The sequence below is a fragment of the Condylostylus longicornis genome, unplaced genomic scaffold (assembly GCF_029603195.1).
Source record: "Condylostylus longicornis isolate FDR11 unplaced genomic scaffold, ASM2960319v2 ptg000077l, whole genome shotgun sequence".
NCBI classification, from domain to species: domain Eukaryota; kingdom Metazoa; phylum Arthropoda; class Insecta; order Diptera; family Dolichopodidae; genus Condylostylus; species Condylostylus longicornis.
The window spans coordinates 2,777,606-2,797,672 of NW_026578045.1; the positions used below are offsets into that span (position 1 = coordinate 2,777,606).

Consider the following 20,067-nt stretch of genomic DNA (forward strand, 5'->3'; position numbering starts at 1 on the left):
TTTTATATACATTTTTAATTGTTTTTGTAATTTTTGTTTAATTTCGCTTTTTGTTTCCTAACATACAAACTATATAATATTTTTATAAACTAACTATTAAAATATAACCTCTCAATATAACGTTAGATAATTATTATTAATTAATATATATTTTTTTTATATATAATATTATATAATATTTTAAAAATTTTATGTGTGTTTCTTCATTTAATAGTGTGGTTCTTTATAAATTTTTTAATTATTACGTTTTTTTTAAAGAGTATTATTAAAAATAATTAATTATTATATTTTAAATATTTTATTTCATTGTAAATTTATATTTGAATTCGAATACCATATTCTTCTATATAATAAAACATCAAATTTAAATTAAAGTTTATAATTTGTTTGTTTCTCTTTTTTAAATATAAATTCATTAAATAGTGGACTAAAATACAAGAAAAAAAAATTAAAAATATAAAAAATACTCATTACAAACAAGATACTAAAATACACTATCAAAGATTAATTAAATTTTAAGAATAATTATGTAAAATATTTTTTTTTAAATTTTATATTTTGTAATTTTAATTTTAATTACTTTAAGTTTCAAATATTTTATTACATAAAGTTTTTTTTATTTACCTTTTTAAAATGATACATTCTATGGTAATTAAATAGTATTATTATTAGTAATATATTATTAGTAATCAAGAAATTTAAAATAAATTTGAAAAAATGATTTTTCATTTCTAAAATAAATTTGAAATTATTTGAATTGTTCATATAATGAAATTTTAAAAAGTTAAATTAGTACAATATTATTTATATTATTTGAAAAAGTTTCAAATTTTATTATAGCTTTAAACAGAAATTAAAAAAAGAATTGTAAAAATATTTTCATTTTAATTTAATATTGAGATTTTTCTGATATAATCTTCTGAAAGATATAATTTCAAAGTAAAAAGAAAATAAAAAAAACAAAAATAAACTATAACAAAATGTTAAATTAAAAAATTCAATTAAATTTCAAATTAAGAATATTTTTAATATTTTAAATATTTATTTAATTATATAGATATAATTTTTTAAAATTTTATTTCTGTACCATTTTTGTTTTTGTATCAAATTATAAAACAAAACATGACTATTAAACAAAGGTAAATATATAAATATATTTTTGAATAATTAAATTATTCATAGTAATTATATTTATTATTGAATTATTAAATAATGAATATTATTTTAATACATATTTTAATTTTCAAATAAATAATTTAATAATAATATTCTATTTAATTTTATTTTTTGTTTTGTATTAAGAATTAAGTAAATATATTGTAAACCCAAATATTAAAAAAAAAAAAATTTTATTGCTTTACACTTACATATATTATATAAAATTTTAATTACATAATTAAATTATAGTAAATTATAGTTGGGAATGAAAAATTTTTTTAAAAACACTAAATATTTTAAAGAAGAAAATAAGAATTATTTAAAATGTTCAAAAACATAAAGAAATTAAATGGATTTTAATTGATCAACATTTTGAAATTAATTGTTATCGAAGCTAATTTTTAAATATGAATTAGATTAAATTGAATTGATCACAATTTGCAATAATATTGAAATTTAATATTATTCTTCATTCGTTTAACTATAATTTATGATAATTTAATTAAATTTAATATTGTAAATTCATTTATTTTGTTACAATATATTTCTTTATTACTATATTATTTAAATTGTTGAAGGAGAAAATTATTATTTTTTTAGTGTATGATATTAAATTTTTTAATGATAAGTTAATTCAAAAAATACATGGTATGTATAGAAAAAAATCAATGAACGTATTTTAATTTAATATAATTTTGGTTTTATTATTATTATTATTATTATAGTTTACTTGATATGTAAATAATATTGTAATCCACGCTTGCTTGAATTCTTTTAAAATTAAAAATAAAATAATTTTTTTTTGTATTTTATTTTTTTTTTTTTTGCTTTTGTATGAATATAATTTCAATTTATTGATTGCGATTAATTTCTAAGTTGTAAAATTTTTTTATTGTAATATTAACAAAAATTTTGGTTATAATTTAGAAACCAAATTCTTATGGTTATGATTATTTTACATGATGTTACGTCTTTAATTAAATTAATAATTTTTGAAATTATTTTAAAAAATTAATTTGTTTAATAAATTTTTTTCAAAAACATAAAATAGTCGTTATTCCTATAACAATTTGGAAATAAAAAAAAAAATAATTATAATTATGAATAATTTTATTATACCTGAGTTAAAATCAATGTTAATTTTTATATTTTAATAAATTAAATATAATGTAATTAATTAAAGTTAAATATTTTTATACTATATTATGTATTTGAATGCACATCCATTCCATGACATTTAATATAAATTTTCTTATAAATGAAAATAATTATTAAAACTACACAAATAAAATTGTGTATTTTTTTTTTCTTATTTTTCTAATGAATGAAAAAATTAATTTTAACATTATTTTCAAAAAAACAAATAAAATCATTTTGAATAAATCAACTAACTAAATTTTTGCTGTGGTATTACTGTTAATGATTTTGGTATACGTGATAATAAATTACTATCTAAAAATGGTCCTGAATTTGAATTATTATTATTGGCAGTTTGCGATTGTTGTTGTGATTGATGTTGCGACTGTCTCATTTGCGGTGGTTGATGAGATGATTGCATTTGCTGATGTTGTTTTTGTTGTTGTTGCTGTTGATTTCTTTGTAAAAATTGTTGTTGCTGCTGTTGTTGTAAACCAGTTGTAAATGATTTAAAACTATCAAGAAAATTTTTATTTTGCATATTAAAATTAAAATTATTTGGCTGATTAATTGGTGCCATTGATACAACATTTGGAAGCGATGGTAATATTGATATGGATGTTGTCATTGCATTATTATTCATTGGTAATGGAAGTGCTGGTAAATTACCAGTTGCGGATGATATTGGTAATATTTGAACTTGATTTTGTAATGCTTGTTGCGGTTTAGGAAGAATTTTTAAGAAATTATTAGCTGCAGCTGCCGCTGCTGCTGCTGCTGCAGCAGCTGCTGATATTTTCATATTTGATTGTTTTGTAATATTATTAATTAATGAATTGACATTAGATGATGTTGTTAATGATGATGTAGATGGTGATGATAATGAAGATGTAACAGATGGTGGAGGTGGTGGTGGTGGTTGTTGTTGTAAAGTAGCTATATTAACTGGCTTGATTTTATTTAAATTACTATTGTTTTGTTCTGAAAATCTACGATTTATTTCATTTGCGATTAGTTGAGCTCTAGATGTAGCAGCTTGATCATTCTGTTGTTGGTGCTGATTTTTTTGTTGTTGTTGTTGTTGCTGTTGTTGTTGTTTGTTTATCAACAAGGATTGCTGATTTGTATTGGATTGTTTCTTATGACTTCCACCACTTTGACTTTTAGATAATTGTTCTCGAAGAAGTTTTTCTCTTCTAAGGATACACATTTTATTGTAGTCATGTATTGTTATCAAGTAAGGCTTGCCACCTGATTGAACTTGAACAAGACCCGGTAATCGACGACCGTCAATTGTTTGATACAATATATCAGGTTGATTTTTATATTCTTCCTTTTTCAAAGTCATTAAAGTCGGTCGCCAATTTTTACTTGTCGCTCTTTCGTAAGGTGATAGTGTATCGGGTAAGACAATAATATTAGGCCGATAACTTTCATTATTATTTGCGGATCGATTAGTATTGTGACTATTTTTATTTTGAGGGGATTTTTGTTGACTTTGATTATTTAAAGATTGTTGTTGCTGTTGTTGATTCGTTTGTTGCTGATTCAATTGTGGCGATTTGTGTATTGAAGATTGTTCATTGTTTTGTTGTTTACCATCCAAATTTATAGCTTGTGGTTGTTTATTACTTGTAGAAGGAACACTTTGTGAATTTGTACTTTCTGTATTATTACTGTTTTTATTAGGCATATCAGCAGAACTATCGTTTTGAGATGTTACCGTCGCCGTAACTGACATATTCTGTTTCGAGGTATTTGGTTTTGATGCTCCTATAGGAAGGATTTCAATACCACTTCTGTTCCCCTGAAGCAAATGTGACTTTAATAAACTATCAACTGAATTATCTTTTAAGGCATCTATTGGTAATTTTGGTTTAGGCGTAATTGTTATTGAACTTGACAATTGAATAGGAAAATCATTTTCAGCAATACGAGATTTTTTGCTAACTACTTCAAAGGACGAATCTCTTGCGAATTCATCTTTAGACATGCTGTCGTATGCCCTAAGGCGATTTTGTATAGCATTTGTATATGTTACAGCATTATTATTAGCAGCTGTTGTTAGCATCAGATCACCTTCGCGAAAATGTTTTTCTAATAAAAGTAAATGACGAATGAAACTAGATTGGTTCCCATAGGGTTTTTGTAATTTTTCCCACAATTTCCGGGTTGGTTCATCATATTGTAAAAATGTTTGAACTCGAGTCCATCCTTCAGGTGTGCGACTTGACAATGCTGCATTGCCAAATGGAATTTGAGCCTGTAATTTAATTATTATAAAATTTATATTTATTAAACAGTGTAAGAAAACTAAACTTACATTTACATTTAAAGTATCTTCTCCAGGTAGTTTTAATATTCTTTTTGGAGTACTGCTGTTACCACTTTTTAATGTAATTGATATATCTGAATTAGACCCAAGATATTGTTGACCTTTATCGTGAATCTCATTTTCGAGCATCGATCTTAATTTAGCGTATAATTTTGGAGGAGAAGAAGTATCAGAATTATTTTCATCAGTTTTATCCATTGAAACGTCGTTATGTTCACTGTCATCAGCTTGACTTTCTAGTTCTTTTGTAGGGCTATCATCATCAATAGTTATGACTTCCGTTACGTTTGAAAGATTTCTTAATTTGAGTAGTCTGTTAAAATCAATAATTTTTTTTGCTTAATAAAAATTATTTTACAATTTCAAAAGAAATCATTTACCTCTTTTTATAATTATTAATGAACTGTTCTCTTTCCGGTTGTTCTCCAACTGGAGGTTTCATAATTAAATTCGTAAAATATCGGCAGAGTCTACAAATTGCAGTGCTACTTCCAATTTGAATTCCGATGTTATAAGTGTTTAATATTTTATCAAGTTTCTGCGGTTCTTGTATATGATACATATGTGATTTACCACATCGTCTTTTACACAAAGCACATCCTAAATACTGTGCAAAAGCTTCATAATGATCTGAGCAAATTGGTAATATACTTCCAAAATCTGACATATTGAAATTTTTCATTAATTTTTTTAGAACTTTTCTAACAGATTTTTTACGTAGCCAGTGATTTGCTGAATTACCACAATTGGGAATACAACAATTTTTATGAGATATTTGATTATCTACAGAACAATTGCCATTATCTTCGTTATTGTTTTCTAATGCTGCAGGAGCTGAAAGTCTTTTTCTATATGATGGAACATTTGCTAATTTATCAACATGTCTAAAACATGCGTCACATAAACAACTATCGACCGATAATTTGTCTTCATCTAAAATAAAATTATAAAAAAAAAAATAAAATTTATTGTCATTATTTTTTTTTAAATGACAAATGTAATTTTTGCTTACTTGATAAAATATTTTTCTGTCTGTCTATTGATTTTAATTGAGCAACATGACATGGAGTGTCTAACAAGCCGAATTTACCACCGCAATATGTACACTGATCCTGGCAAAGTCTTTCTGGATGAATACCAAAGGAAGATGCTTTCTCCGGCACCAAAATATTTTCCTTTTCCTCTTTTTTATGTGATGAAGTATCTCCTCCATTCTCGTTCTACAAAAAATCAGCAAATAAAATCGTAATTTCACAGAACTCAAAAAAATCTTTACCTCATTTTGAATTTTATAATTTATTTCTTCGCTATTTTTATTACTGGTTCCATTTTGATTTGAAGTTTTTTGGAAAGTTATTTTTAAAGATTGACGATTATCTTTATTCTTATTTGTTGTTGCTGTAGCTGGTGATCTTCTTTTCCTTTCTAAAACACCAGCACAATTGGATTGAATTGTTTTAATACTATATGTAGCACTTGCTGGATCTTTTTCTTTTTGTTTTAGATTACCAAGAAACTGTTGTTTTCTTCTTCTAAATAAATTCTGTCTTTTCTGTTCTTCAGTTTTAGCTTGTGCTGCTGCTTTCAATGTTAAAAGACCAAGTGCCTTTAAATGATTTTCTTTACGATCAGCTTCTGGAGTTTCTGGTACTTTAGATGAGCACGTTGCTGTAGCATCTTCTTGACAAATTGTAATATGAAGTTTTGGAATTGTTTCATTACCTTTTTCATTCATTGTATTAGTTGATTCTGTGCTGCACTCATTTGATTTTACTCTTTTAGAACGGCGGTCTCTTGCTATTTGTTCACTTGTTTTAGTATTATTATTACCTTCAGTGGATTTTCTTCGTTTAGGAGGTCTTCCCAACTTACTTGTTATTTTTAAGCTTTTCTTATTTATAGATAAAACAATCTCACCAGTTTTATCTGAAATTTGACCGTTATCTTCTATACTACCCGTTTCGTCAGTTTCTTCATTTGTTTCATCTTTCGGTACTGAATTTTCTGAGTTTTCTTCTTTATCGCCATTTATGATTTCTTTAGCAGAATTTTCTTCATTGTTTGTTTTATTACTTGCAGTGTCTTCTTCATCTGAGTTATCTGGTTTCTTTTTCAAATTGGATTTTCTTGTTGAGTATCTTCTTTCCGGCTGAATTTGTTCATCTTTCTTCTTTTCATCAACGAGCTCCTTTTTTTCTTCTATTTTGGTTTCCCTAGATTCCGTTGAATACCTTGCTTTAGGAATTTTTGTTGTATTTTTTTCTTCTTTTGTCGATTTTGGTATTTCTGAACTTAAAACCTTTGCAATTTTTTCTTCTTTTATTTCCTTCTCAAAATCCAACTGATCTTTCACTTTTGAAGTTTTTGCTGTTTTTGCAATTGTTTCTTCTGTTATACTTATAAGTTCATTAGCTTTACGAATTGTTTCTGCAGCAATTTTAATTATTTCTGAATCTACAGCTGTAGCTATTGATGTTGATTCATCAGTTTTATTATCATTTTGAATTGCTATTCCATCATCTTCAAATTTTAAAGTACCTTCCTTTAGAGAGACTTCGTCATCTTCAATTTCGATTGTATCTTGATTTTTTAAGGCATCCTTTGATTTGTTTTCCTTTTCTTTGTCTTGGATTTTTGATTTTTCTTTTTCATTTGGTTTATCAGAAACTAGGACATCTTTTAATACATTTTCTTTTGATGAACTATTGGATTCTACAATATCATCAGTCTTTGGTTCGCTTTTAATTTCAATAAACATTTCTTTTGTATTTTTTTTGTCATTTTCGGAAATTGACTCAGAGTTTATTTTAATAATATTTCCTTCAGGTTTAACATCCTTATTTTTAGATTTTTCTCTTGATTTAACATTTTCCGCATTTTGTAGTTTGGAAATAACAGCTTCTTCATTTTCTGTTATTTCTTCATTTTTGATCTTATCTTGCTTATCAAAAGATTTTGAATTATGTTCTAAAATATCTTCAGTCTTAAAAGCGGTTTTTTCATTTGCATTAGGGCTTTCATTTGCAGTTTTTTTGACATCATGCTCTACCTCGTTTTTCGTAACATTTAAATGTTCGTTAGTTCGAGTACCTGTACTTTCACTCTTCATTTCTACTTTATTTTCCTCATCGTTTGCTTTATTACAAGTTTCAACTTCTGCTTCTTTTGCTTTAGAACCATCCTTATTAGTTTCTTTTATAGTTTTGATATCATCTTGATTTTTATCTGAAATTATTTCAATATATTGGAGCACTTTTTGTTGTACATCATTCTTTTTGCCTGATACATCTTTGCCCGGCTGATCAATTTTATCCAATTTTTCTTCAGTTTTATCGGAATCATTTTGAAATTCTTCAGTCTTTTCTTCATTTTTTTCTAACTTAATTTCAGTTATTTCTTTTTCCTTGACCTCAGCATGTTTCTTTTCTTCAGTTTTTTCTACTTGCTCTTCTATTTCATTTTGCGAAGAATTCTTTAATTTATTAATTTGTTTTTCTTCCATCTCTGCTTTTAAAATATTTTTACTTTCTTTTTCTATTGTGCCATTTTCATGTTTGCTGCTTTCGGAAGCTTTTATTGAATTTGAATTTTCTTCAATAATTTCATTCTCAACGACTTTTTTAGGTTTATCATCAATTTGTTCTGAATTCACTGGCTTTTCATTTGATTTCGAGGCACTTTTATCAAGCAATTCCTTTACTAATTGTTCTTTATTTTCGGGTTTCCTTTCTGAGATACCTGCTCCTTTTTTTATCTCGGAGTCCTCATTTTTTTCATTTTCGTTTGAATTTTCAGTCTTTTTTCCAATATCTTTTTCAGGATTTTGTTCAACTTCTTCATCTTTACAACCATTTGTGGGGGTTTCTGAAGGTTGCTTCTTACAATCTTTTGAAGACTTATTTTCCTCAAATTTTTCACATATTTCTATAGGCTCTTCTTCATTTTCTAAAGAGTTTTTAACTAGTTTTGTCTTTTGTTCTTCATTTTCAACGGAGATTTTTTCTTTGTTCTTAGATTCCTCACTTTTATTCTCTAGATCTTTTACAGAATTTGCTATAAGTATTGTATTCTTAGGAATGTCTTTCAATATTTCTGTAGACTTTTTAACGATTTCTTTAGATTTATTTTCACTTTCGGAATTATTTTCAATCTTGCTGGTGCTTTCATTTTTATTTTCTGTAGAGTTGTTTGATGTTCCTGTAGAACATTTTTCATTTTCTATAGGAACCTTTATTTCCTGATCATTTTGTTTTTCTTTTTCATCAGATTGCTTTAAATTTTCTAAGGATGGCTTTTCAATTTCAGTTTTCTGAATTTTTTTATCATTTTCAATTGCATTTGTTTCTGTTTTTTGCTCAGAATTTTTGGCTTCTTCAGATTTTTCTTTCAGTTTATCACCCTTTACTAATTTAGTTAGAGTTTCAAGTTTTTTATTAATAGATCTTCTTAGAGTTCTTACTTCTGTTCTTGGCAAAATAGAAAGTGCTCTGTTGGTTCTAGGTGAAGCGCGAGGTGAAACTTTTGGTTTCGTTAATTGTTTTGTTTTATCATCTTCAGAATCTATTTTAATTTCTATTATTCCTGTTTTATCTTCGCTAGATGCATTAGAAGTTGATGAAATAAGGCTTTCCGTTGATTTTTTGTTCTCTTGCAACTTGTAATCTTCTTTTATAGTACTTTGAGTATTTGTAGTTAGTTTTGCTTCATTGTCATTTTCTTCATTTTTTTTTGTTATTTCTTTCGTTTTTATATTTTCATCTGTTAAATTTTCATTGGAATTAGAAACATCATTATTTGAAGGCACATTTGGTATAGTAGCATCTTGGCTAGTTTCATCAAGGTCAGTTGATTCGGTTTCAGTTTTAGGCACATATCGTCCTCTCTTTTTTGTAACTTTTTTTAACAATTTTTCTTTTACTTTTCGAGGTGATGTTATTCTTCTTGCTACAATTTTTTCTTTTAATTCAATTTTCTTTTTAGCTTGTACTTTTTCAATAATAGGATTTTTAATACCACTTCTAAGTTCTTCTTTAACTTTTTTAAGAGGTCTACCTCTTCGAACAACTTTGGTTTTAACGGCAATAACTTTTTTAATTTGCTGTCCTCTTGTTGAACTTTTACTACGTGACTCAACATTTTCTTCTACATCATCATTGCTTGTCTTTTCTGATTTTTTATTTTCAATTTTCTTTTTTGTATCCGTGGAAGTTTCTACTGATACATTAGATTCACTTTTTGCATCATTACTATCATCAGAATGTCCAACAATTTCTTTAACAATATCAACAAATTTTGGATCATTTTCTATACCACGATTATTAATTAAAAATTCAGGTTTTGATTCAATTTTTGTTTCACCATCTTTTGTTGTTGCAACTGATATACCAGAAATACTTGATGCATCATCATCTTTTGTTAATATCGAATCTTTTGAATCCTCTTCAATATCCCTTTCAGGGTCATCAGCTGATGTTTTTGCTTGATTTTTCTTTTTCTTTTTATATTTTCTAGTTATAATTTTTTTTGATGTAGTTACAGAAGAAGACTCACCAATATTTGTATTATTTGATTTTTCTATTTGTTTTTTATTATTTTTTATGTTATTCTTTGAAACAGCTGATTCTTGTTCAGATTTTGTTTTTTTATCAGATTTATCACTGCAAAATGAATCTTCACGTTTTCTTTTACCAGGTACAACAAGTCCTTTCGTAAGATCTGTATCCTTATTTTCAGGTGATGTTGTTGCTTTTCTTGGTAATTTATCTCTTTTTGGCATAACTGTTATTTTTCTTACAGCTGTTTTGGTATTATTATCCTTATTATTTGATTTGCCGGTGACAGTGAAAAAATCAATAATAGTCTTTGGTTGTGTTGTTGTTGGGGTTGTTGTTGGTGTCGTTGTTGGTGTTGTTGTTGTTGACGTTGTTGTTGTTGTTGACGTTATTGTTGTTGTTTTTTCATTATCTTCTGATTTTGTATCTGTACATAATGTTTCACTTGTATTACATTTTTTATCATTTGAATTTAATGAACTTGAACCATTTGTTGTAGTTGTATCGGTTATATTTGATTCTTCTTCATTTTTTTCATCTAATATTGTGGTTGTTGTTGCTGTAATTGTTGTTACATCCGTTGAAGATGTTGATACTGTAACTGTTGAAGTTTCTATAGAATTTGATTTTAATTCTGTTGTTGTTGCTGTTTTATTACATAAAGCAGGAGAATCTGCTTTTAATTTATTTGTTGATTTCCGAGTTGATGACATTTTTATAATATTGTACTAATATTCATAAGATTATTTAATAAATTCGTACTGGTTACTAAAAATAAAAATAAAAAAAAATTAAATTATGAGATATTTTAGTAAAAAACCAAATAATTTATAGAAATACTTTTAATCATATTGATATCCTTTTCTATTCAGTAACTATTTAATTTGTTGATAGTATTAAACTTGCTAAAAATAATACAAAAGTAAAAGTAGATTCTAAAATTTTCATATCCCCTCTAGAATTCCTTATTAAAAAGTAAAAGCTAAAATATTTTTTCTATAATAATTTTATTTCAGTAGTAATTTCCTAGAATTTAGACCTTACTATATATATATGTAAGTAGGTCCTTTTCGATTCCTTACAGAACAAAATTAGTTATGTTATACCTTTTTACAAAAGTTTAATTGTAAAACTATGAAAAAATATGTGAAAAATAGGAGCTTTAACTATAATTACATACCCACTATCATAACTAAATGGCTACGTAACAAAATTTCAAAGAAAAAATTGTTAAATACAATTATGTATGTTATTATTTTAGGTAGGTGCTTATGTAGGTATTTCGATTAGGTATCTAAGTATTTATTTTTATTGTTCTTTTTGTACAATATCCTTTCCTTAAAATAGAAAAATAATATTGATTTTAAAACATACAAAGAGAAGAAAAATTAAGAAATATGAAATGAAAATGAAAAAAAAAAAAAAAGCAGAAAAATAAAAAAAAATTCTATTATTATCCTCTTTTTTCTCTATTGTATTGTATATACCTACTAACCGAACTAGAGATAGATAGATGTAAAAAAGAAAAATTTAAAACATAAAACTTTCTATATCTTAAAGATATTTTATTTATGTTTTATAAATCAAAGGAAAATTAAAATAAAATTTCTTGTTTTACATTTTTCATTGAAATTCAAAATACATAACAGAATAATATGTAAGTTGGTATGTATATGTATATATGTTAGTTATTATTTATTTTGTTATTATGTGTACTAACACAAAAATAACGATGTAAGAAAGTAAATGAACATTCTAGGTTGGAAAACCGGAAAGGAAATTTTTTTATTTTAATGTTATGCTTTTATATATTGGTACTCATAAAACACTTATTTAATATTTCTGAAAAATAAATAAGAAAATAAATAAATGGGTAAATAAGAACAATTATATAGGTAGCATACAAGTATATATATAAGTATATATATAAAATAAAATTAAAATATTAAATAAATTTTGTGTGTAATTAAATATTGATATTATATAAGGTAAACTAACTAGCTTTCATTTATATTTCACATTAAAATATTAAAAACTATAATGGAGAAGTAGGTTATTAATTTGTTAGTAAACTAGTTAGGTAGAATGGTTTCTTATTTATTCACCTAAACATAAGAGAGTTATGTAGTTAGGCACCTATTTATATTTAAATATCTATGAAAATTTTTGTTTATAAAAATAACAATTTGATTTTTAAAATAGCTTATATAAGTCATTAGAAAATATCTAAGGTAAAATGGAGAAGTGAATAAAGTAATACACTGATTTTTAAATCGGATAACATAGGAGATTCTTGCGGTACCTACATATTTTCATATTTTATTGTGGGTAAGTAGTTGCCTACATTCTTAAATATTGAATTTAATATGAACTAAGTGCAAAATACGGAAATAGTAGATCGGTGCTCATGACCATGAAAATACACTAAAAAGGATACAATATAAGATTGCTACACAAAAAAAAAGTGTTTAAAGTTGAATGTAAGGTCCAATGTAATCGTTCCAATTTTCCTAACGGGTTAATTTTACTATAGAAATCATTTTAAATTTATAATCCTTTTGCAACAACTTATATATTCCAATATCTATTATTTCTTAGATCAATATTTGACTGTTTAAATTGGTATATTGTAAATGGTACAATGAAATTTTGGCTATTTTTATTGTAAGTGGTATATTTTTCCCCATATTTTCTCGATAATATCTTTTTCTTGATTCACGTGCGCCTATTACAATTTGAAACTAATCTTGATTATCCTGTAAAATAGGTAATATAATTATCTCAGTAGATAAATTATTATAAAAATTTTTTATTAAAATTTCTAAGAGTATCCTGTATTGAACAAAAATTTCATATATTCTATTATCCTGTATTGAATTATAACATGCAAAATACATATTATTGTTGTTTAATCCTTATGAAAACTCTATGAATAACAGATGGAACTAAAATTAACAATGTGCTAAAATGTTAGGGTGAATACTTTAATGTATAATGTATATGAAGGTATAATTAGATATATATGTAAATAATATAAAATTATGTATTATAAAACAATATATGTAAATAAATAATAAATACTTAAGTAATAAAAAAATATAACTTACTATTTCAGATACTAAAAATATATTTTTTATTTTTTTGAAACATAAAAATGCTTTCACTTATTGTTATACATATGTTTGTAATCCAAAAGCAATAAGTTTTTCCTCTTATATACTTATAACACGTACAAAATGGTAGTAGATATATGCATGTATGTATGTATATAAATATGCAAGTTATATATTTCTTCTTTTATATATTATAAAAGTTAGATAAATATATTTGATTTATTTTATATAATTTTTAAGATTTACATAGGGTATATAATATTATTTACTATGTATTAAAAATTATTTAATATTTTTAATAAAATTCTATTAAATAAATTTTTTCCTTTTAGTTTTTATATTTTTTCTCTTCTTTTTATTGTGTTGATTTTTAATATTATTTTCTTATATTTTTTATTCCGAAAAAATTGTTTCTTAATAAAAATAAAAAAAAAATTTTTTTTATTTGTTATTTTTTCTGGTCTCTACTATTATTTTCCTTTTATTTTTTTTAAATTTATCACAGTAGTTTTCCAAAAAAAAAAAAAAGCAAAAAAAAAAGCAGAAAATTTTTCTTTTCTTTTTCTTTTATTATACTACTACTTATTTTTGTTGTTGTTATTTACTTGTATATACATATATATGTTATATACATGTGTCAAAATATGCATATATATATACTAAATACATATATATAAAAATTTTAAAATAAAAGTTCTTTTTTCTTTTTCTTTTTTAATAAATTTTTTTGTTTTGCATTTAAAAGAGCGATAAATTTGTGATCTTCTCATTGAGAGATCGCTTGTATAACTAATATTAAATTTTTATAAAATCATGTATATTGATATCGGGAAAATATAATATGAAGAAATGAAAAAAGTATATGTATGTATAACAAAAAATACCAAAATATAAAATACGTTAGGAAGAAACAGAAAAAAAAAGCAAGAGAATCAGTTTAAATAATATAGTTATACTCTTCTAACACATACAAATTAAATATCAACTTTTTATACCATATTTTATTTACTTACATTTATTTTTCTAATTTTTCTATATAATATTATCCTCTTTTCTTATGCAGAACAAAAAAGAAGAGCAAAGTAAAACACAAAAAATTAAAAAGAGAGTATATAACAAAAAAAAAAAAAAAAACTCTCTGTCTCCGGTATTTTTAGTCAAAAAGTCACCACAACTACACACAAACACGTTCCTTTTATACTTTATGCATAATTAAATTTATATACATTTTGTGTCCATGTGTTTAATTTCTCAATTATTCTCTAAAGAGTATTTTATATGATTGTGTTGTGTGAGTGTATGAAGGGAGTAAAAAACGTTATAAAATTAAACTGTTTTCTTAAAAAGACTCTATTCAATACAAATATAAATTAAATATATAAAAAAAAAAAATTCCTACAGCCAAATTCAGAAAATCTCTTTTTTAAATGTATTGTATAAGGTCGCGTTCATTTGCAGTCTGCAAAATATAACCACATAAAGCCAGAAGAGAAGAAATAAGAAAATATTATATTTTTTAATAAAATGAATTGTCATTTTTGTCATATTTATACCGCATCCATATTCATTTTCTGCAATATTTCTGTAAAGTTAAAATGGAAACGGAAAGTCCATCTCCAAAATTATTATATATTTTATGTACATATGTATCTATTTATATCTATTTGGATTTCGGAAAAGAAATGCAATATATAGAAAATCTTCCATATGGTTTTATTAATCGGTTTCTTTTCGTACACTTTTTACTACTATTCCTCTTTTATTTTAAATAATTGCATGATATTTGATAAATGCAATTGTGTTGTGTCTCATATATTTAATACATAATATTTATTTACTATATGAAAGTATATATTTTATTAATGTATTTTTTTATATCTAAATATACAGCGATCGTAAATTAATGGCCCACAAATATTTTTTTTTTTTTTGTAATTTACGGTTAATAGAATTAAAAAGCTTTGTATAAAGAAAATACATTATAACAGAAAATTATTGCGACGATTCGATAAAGGAAAATTTGGTAGCACTTTTAGAAAATCGTTCGCCTAGGAATCGACAGATCATTGGTTCGAGTTTAATGTTCCAGTTGTATGAAGAATTTTTTTTCTTGAAAATAAACCCTTGAAGAGAAATTTTTGACAAGACAGTACGAATTTTTCAAAAAAATCATTGCAATGTACATCCAGTTAAATAATAGAATAATTAAGGAAATATAACAGTTCGCACTTACTTTTATTACGCTTACATCGAAGTTTCTCTACTAAATAAAAAAATTCGGATTTGCAAATTGTTTATTTGATATTCTCCTTAACAAATAACAAATTTAATTAATTAATAAATAGGAATTAAAGATTTCATAAAATACTACCCTAAATTTTTAATTTTCAAATTTATAACAATAAAATTTTAAAACTTAAATATTAAAATTGTTAATTCAATACAAAAATGACAGAAATACAAAACAAAGCAGCAAATTTTACTGCTTCTCCTTAAATAGAAAAAGAGAAAAAAGATTTTTCACCCCTGTTCTTCTGTTAACCATCTTGTTATTAAATTCATGTTCATATGTGTCGTGTGTATGTACAGCGCTCTCTCAAAAATACAGTAAAGAAAAAGAGAATTTAAAAAAATCTTCAAAAAAAATAAAAAATTTAAATAATGAGAGAGAGAGAGGAAACAGTAATATTGAAAATATTGAAAATAATAATTGTGCCGTTTTTTATATGGTTATATACATACATATAATATATACCACATTAATATAAAATAATTTTTTGATGGATAATAATAATATATTATTATATTATTATATTATAATTTATAATTTTGTATGAGTGTGTGTTTTGTGGAAAATCTGAACAACAAAACTATTGTACTCTTTTAACTATGATGACAAAATTCTTTTGATTACTTTTTATTTCCATATTTAAATAACTGAATGCGTATAATGAACACAACCATACATCCATGTTATATATATTAGTATAAGCATTATATACTATATATATATATAAGATGATAAAATTTATTATATACTGAAAATGTTATTTTATTTTAAGTTTTTTTTTTTACAAATAAATAATTACGTATGTATGTACTTGCATATTATAATGATTTTACGTAATCAATGACCATTTTTTTGAAGATATAAAAGGATTACGATTAATATTAATATAGAAAATTATTTTAAATACGGCTATAATATCTTTTCTAAGAAAAAGAGTATGTTCTTTAATTCTATATTGTATATAATTTCATATTTTTTACAATAATGTATGTACATATGTGTGTATGCTACTTTGAAAACTTGAAATGGAGAGGGAAGAATAAATTTCCTTAGAATGAAATAGAACGATGTACTCAAGTATATAAAATGATATATAATGTGGTATATAACATATAAAAGTATATATATACTATATACTATGTTATATACTTGATATATATGTATATATTTACGTATTTACAATAATTTTGTAGATAGTTTAAATAATAAATTGAAAATATTGTAGGTTAGAGATAAGAAATAATCTATTTATTTACTAATTTATATCATTTATTGTATACATACATTGTTTATGTACAATTTGGAATTTATATAATAAAATTTTTGAAATTAAAATGAGTTATTTTTATTACTTATGTACAAATTTATTTAATATTCCATGAGTAAGTATGTATGCATATACCTAATATGAAAATATATCAATATAAGCACATTCTTATTATGCATATGTATGTATGTAAATATTTATTTTAATATTCTCTTCTACTATTTTAATGAAAAGGAATAGGTACTATTTATTTCATTGAATTTTATTAATTTCGAAAAAGCTAGTAATTTTGTAAACTTTAAGAGCATTTAAATAGCTACATTTGTACACACATATATTATTTATATATGTATGTACACATATTTACATATATACTATTAATTATTTTATTAATTTATTTATTTTAAATATGTTAATATTTATATTATTATTTACATATTATACGTATATGTACATCTAAATATTTGTGAATAGAAACTGTATGTATGTATGTATGTACATTGCATATTATTGAATTATATCTACATACATACATAGTGTTTGTAATTTCAAAATTCTTCTATTTAAAATTTAATTTAATTTAAAAAACAATTCAATAATCGAAAAGAGATTTATTATGTGTACTCATGTATTTATGTATATAAGGATATATTCTATATAAAATAATATGCATTTTATTTATAGGTACATAAATGAAAGTATATAATGTATGATGATTAACAGATTTTTATTATGAATTTTTGTAATTTGTAGACAGTGACGTATCTATAGCCAAATATTATGTTATCATAATAATAGCTACTTTAATATTAAAATTCAATATTAATTTATTTTATTAAAATATAATAAAATATATTCATACGTATGTATGTATGTATGTAACTAATTATGAAAATTATGGACATAGATATGTTTTACATATTTTAAAACATAATATTGAATGTAACTATTTGTTCGTATTTATGACCTAATCAATAATGAGTAAATTATATTAAGAGAGTGAAAAAAATTAACATTAACAGTAGGTGCTTATATGTATATTTTATAATAAAATTTCTGACAATAGGTGTAAGGTGTAGGTAGGATAGATTAGGTTGTCGCGGCTTCCCGAAGGGTACACATAGGCCAACTAGGCCCGTTGTGGTACCGCCGGAAGGTGTAGGTAACATATAAGACAAAATTTTGGTATTCTAAAAATTAAATGTACCAGAAAAATTTTAAGAAAATAAAAAGGATATATTATGTATAAGCACACAGTACAAGTATATAAGATGAAATCAGGAAGGTATTTATGAATATTTATGCATGACATTGAATTACATTTAATAATATACGATATTCTAATTTCTATTGATTTTATCAACTTGAATGTTAATAAATTATTGAAATTGAGAATAAGTTTGTAAAAAATTTCTGCAAAATTCCAAAAATTATTTACCAAATATGTATACCTGTATACAGGTATAGTTTATTATAACATTTTTGTATTAATTATACATAAATATAATTGACCCTGAAATATTAGAGATATATATATAAATATAAAAGATATACTCGTACGAGTATAACAGATATAACGAAGTAAATAAAACCCAATATTTTGTTTTGTATACATTGTTTTAGATACATTTATGTATGAACATTTGATAGAGAAAATATATTTACTTAGTAAAAACATATGTATATATACATACGTTCATATAGTAACATTGTATTAATAAGGTTAATATGTATAGATTTTAGGTAATTTTAACCTACAAATATGCAAAATTTTTAAAATACTTAATATTATTAGGCAATAACTACACTTAATTATTGTTATATTTTCCTATTTAATTAATTTTTTAGTGAATTAAACTTGAAATTAATATTTTAGAAATGCTGTTAAATTTTAGAAGGGATGTTTCGATTCCTCAGAGTTCTTTTTTTAGAAAATATTGTATTCGTTAGAAATTGGGGAAGGGGGGGCGGGGGGTTGGAGTTGGATTGGTGGTGGGAATAGTAAATAAATTTGTATTTCAATTTATTAGTGCCAAACAGAACGTAAATGATAATAGGCGTAGCTAACTCACAACCCACCTGTTATTCGAAAACCAGTAAATCTGATGTCAATTGTCAATATTGCCATTATGTATGTAGGTCTACGATGCATACCGTATGCAGCTTCGAGGTTATTAAGAATTTATTTTAAGTAGAATTTTTTAAATTTAATTTTCATTAACATTTCCAAATTACTATTAGTCTTAGTTTTCCTCGAATCTCTCACATAAACATATTTTTTTTTAAGAACCTGCAAGAAATCGCAGCCTCCGAGATTTTTAACACCATATATATTTCTAGACCACCCTATATAATGATATTTAAAATAAATGAAAGTTATATAATAAATGAAAACTAACTCGTTTTATAATTTATGTTGTCACTTTTACAATTTATGTTAGAAACACTCCAATCAGCCCACTTTAATCAGCCCACTTGAATCACCCATTCAACGTAGTTGATTATAAGCTATGACCTCTCACAGGAGTAATTGGAGCAATAACTTTAGGGAAACAAAGGGTTAATCATCATGTCATTTCTTCAAGTGTTAATTTTAAAATGTTTATGTATTTTATGTATTGTAATTTGTTTTTTTGCAATGAAGTGCGTATTTTTTTTTTGAAGTATTTTTTTTTGCACAATGGCAACACTATATTTTTTTATAATTATAAAATTTACAATAAAACATAATACATAAATGCAAGTAATATAAACAAATATTGTTCCTGTTCTAATCTCCATTGATTTATCGTATCATTCTTATGAAGACATACTAAATATACATATACAATATGGCATACGCAAAACTTGGATAATAAAATTTATATTAGAGAGATTTTTTTATATAGGAATAATATTGAATGTCAAAAAATAAATTTTATTGTTGTTTATTTTTTTTGTGGTGTATTTGAAAGTTACAAAGTTAAATTAGGTACATCTTGTTTATATGTGTACAAGCAAAAACTCATAATCGCATAAATAAACAAAATTTGCTTCTATAAGAGGAAAAGGGAAAACAAAGAAGAGAAAAAAAAAGAGATAAACGCATCCGTACAACATCAATGAATTTTTTTGATTTAAAAGAAATTCAAACATAGAAAAAGAAATAAAAATCAAAAAAAAAAAGAGAGGAACAGGAGAAATTTCATCAGAAATGAACTGTAAATCAAGAAAAT

The 20,067-nt window shown here is 24.1% G+C and overlaps 1 protein-coding gene across 3 annotated transcripts; it reads right to left on the bottom strand.

Moving 5' to 3' along the window:
- Positions 1 to 2,366: 2,366 nt before the first annotated feature.
- Positions 2,367 to 13,710, bottom strand: LOC129612738 (titin). Of its 3 annotated transcripts, XM_055526497.1 has the most exons (7): positions 13,290 to 13,707; positions 5,907 to 10,950; positions 5,643 to 5,850; positions 5,011 to 5,563; positions 4,619 to 4,943; positions 3,265 to 4,558; positions 2,558 to 2,810 (listed from the first exon to the last, which is right to left on the bottom strand). In XM_055526497.1, exons 2-7 carry the CDS (start codon positions 10,893 to 10,895, stop codon positions 2,686 to 2,688), a joined length of 7,494 nt encoding a protein of 2,497 aa, XP_055382472.1. In that variant the 5' UTR covers positions 10,896 to 10,950; positions 13,290 to 13,707; the 3' UTR covers positions 2,558 to 2,685. The 3 variants fall into 3 exon arrangements, with proteins under 3 accessions (XP_055382470.1, XP_055382471.1, XP_055382472.1); XM_055526495.1 differs by having other exon boundaries at positions 2,367 to 4,558; positions 13,290 to 13,710; XM_055526496.1 differs by lacking the exon at positions 13,290 to 13,707 and adding an exon at positions 11,023 to 11,126 and having other exon boundaries at positions 2,367 to 4,558.
- Between the last annotated feature and the right edge of the window lie 6,357 nt (positions 13,711 to 20,067).

Excerpts from the sequence above, each read along its gene's own strand:
- LOC129612738 (XM_055526495.1), bottom strand. The coding sequence starts at position 10,895 with ATGTCATCAACTCGGAAATCAACAAATAAATTAAAAGCAGATTCTCCT. Across the intron at positions 5,564-5,642 it reads ACAGAAAAATATTTTATCAA|ATGAAGACAAATTATCGGTC; the intron begins GTAAGCAAAAAT and ends ATTTTATTTTAG. Across the intron at positions 4,559-4,618 it reads AAGATACTTTAAATGTAAAT|GCTCAAATTCCATTTGGCAA; the intron begins GTAAGTTTAGTT and ends ATTAAATTACAG.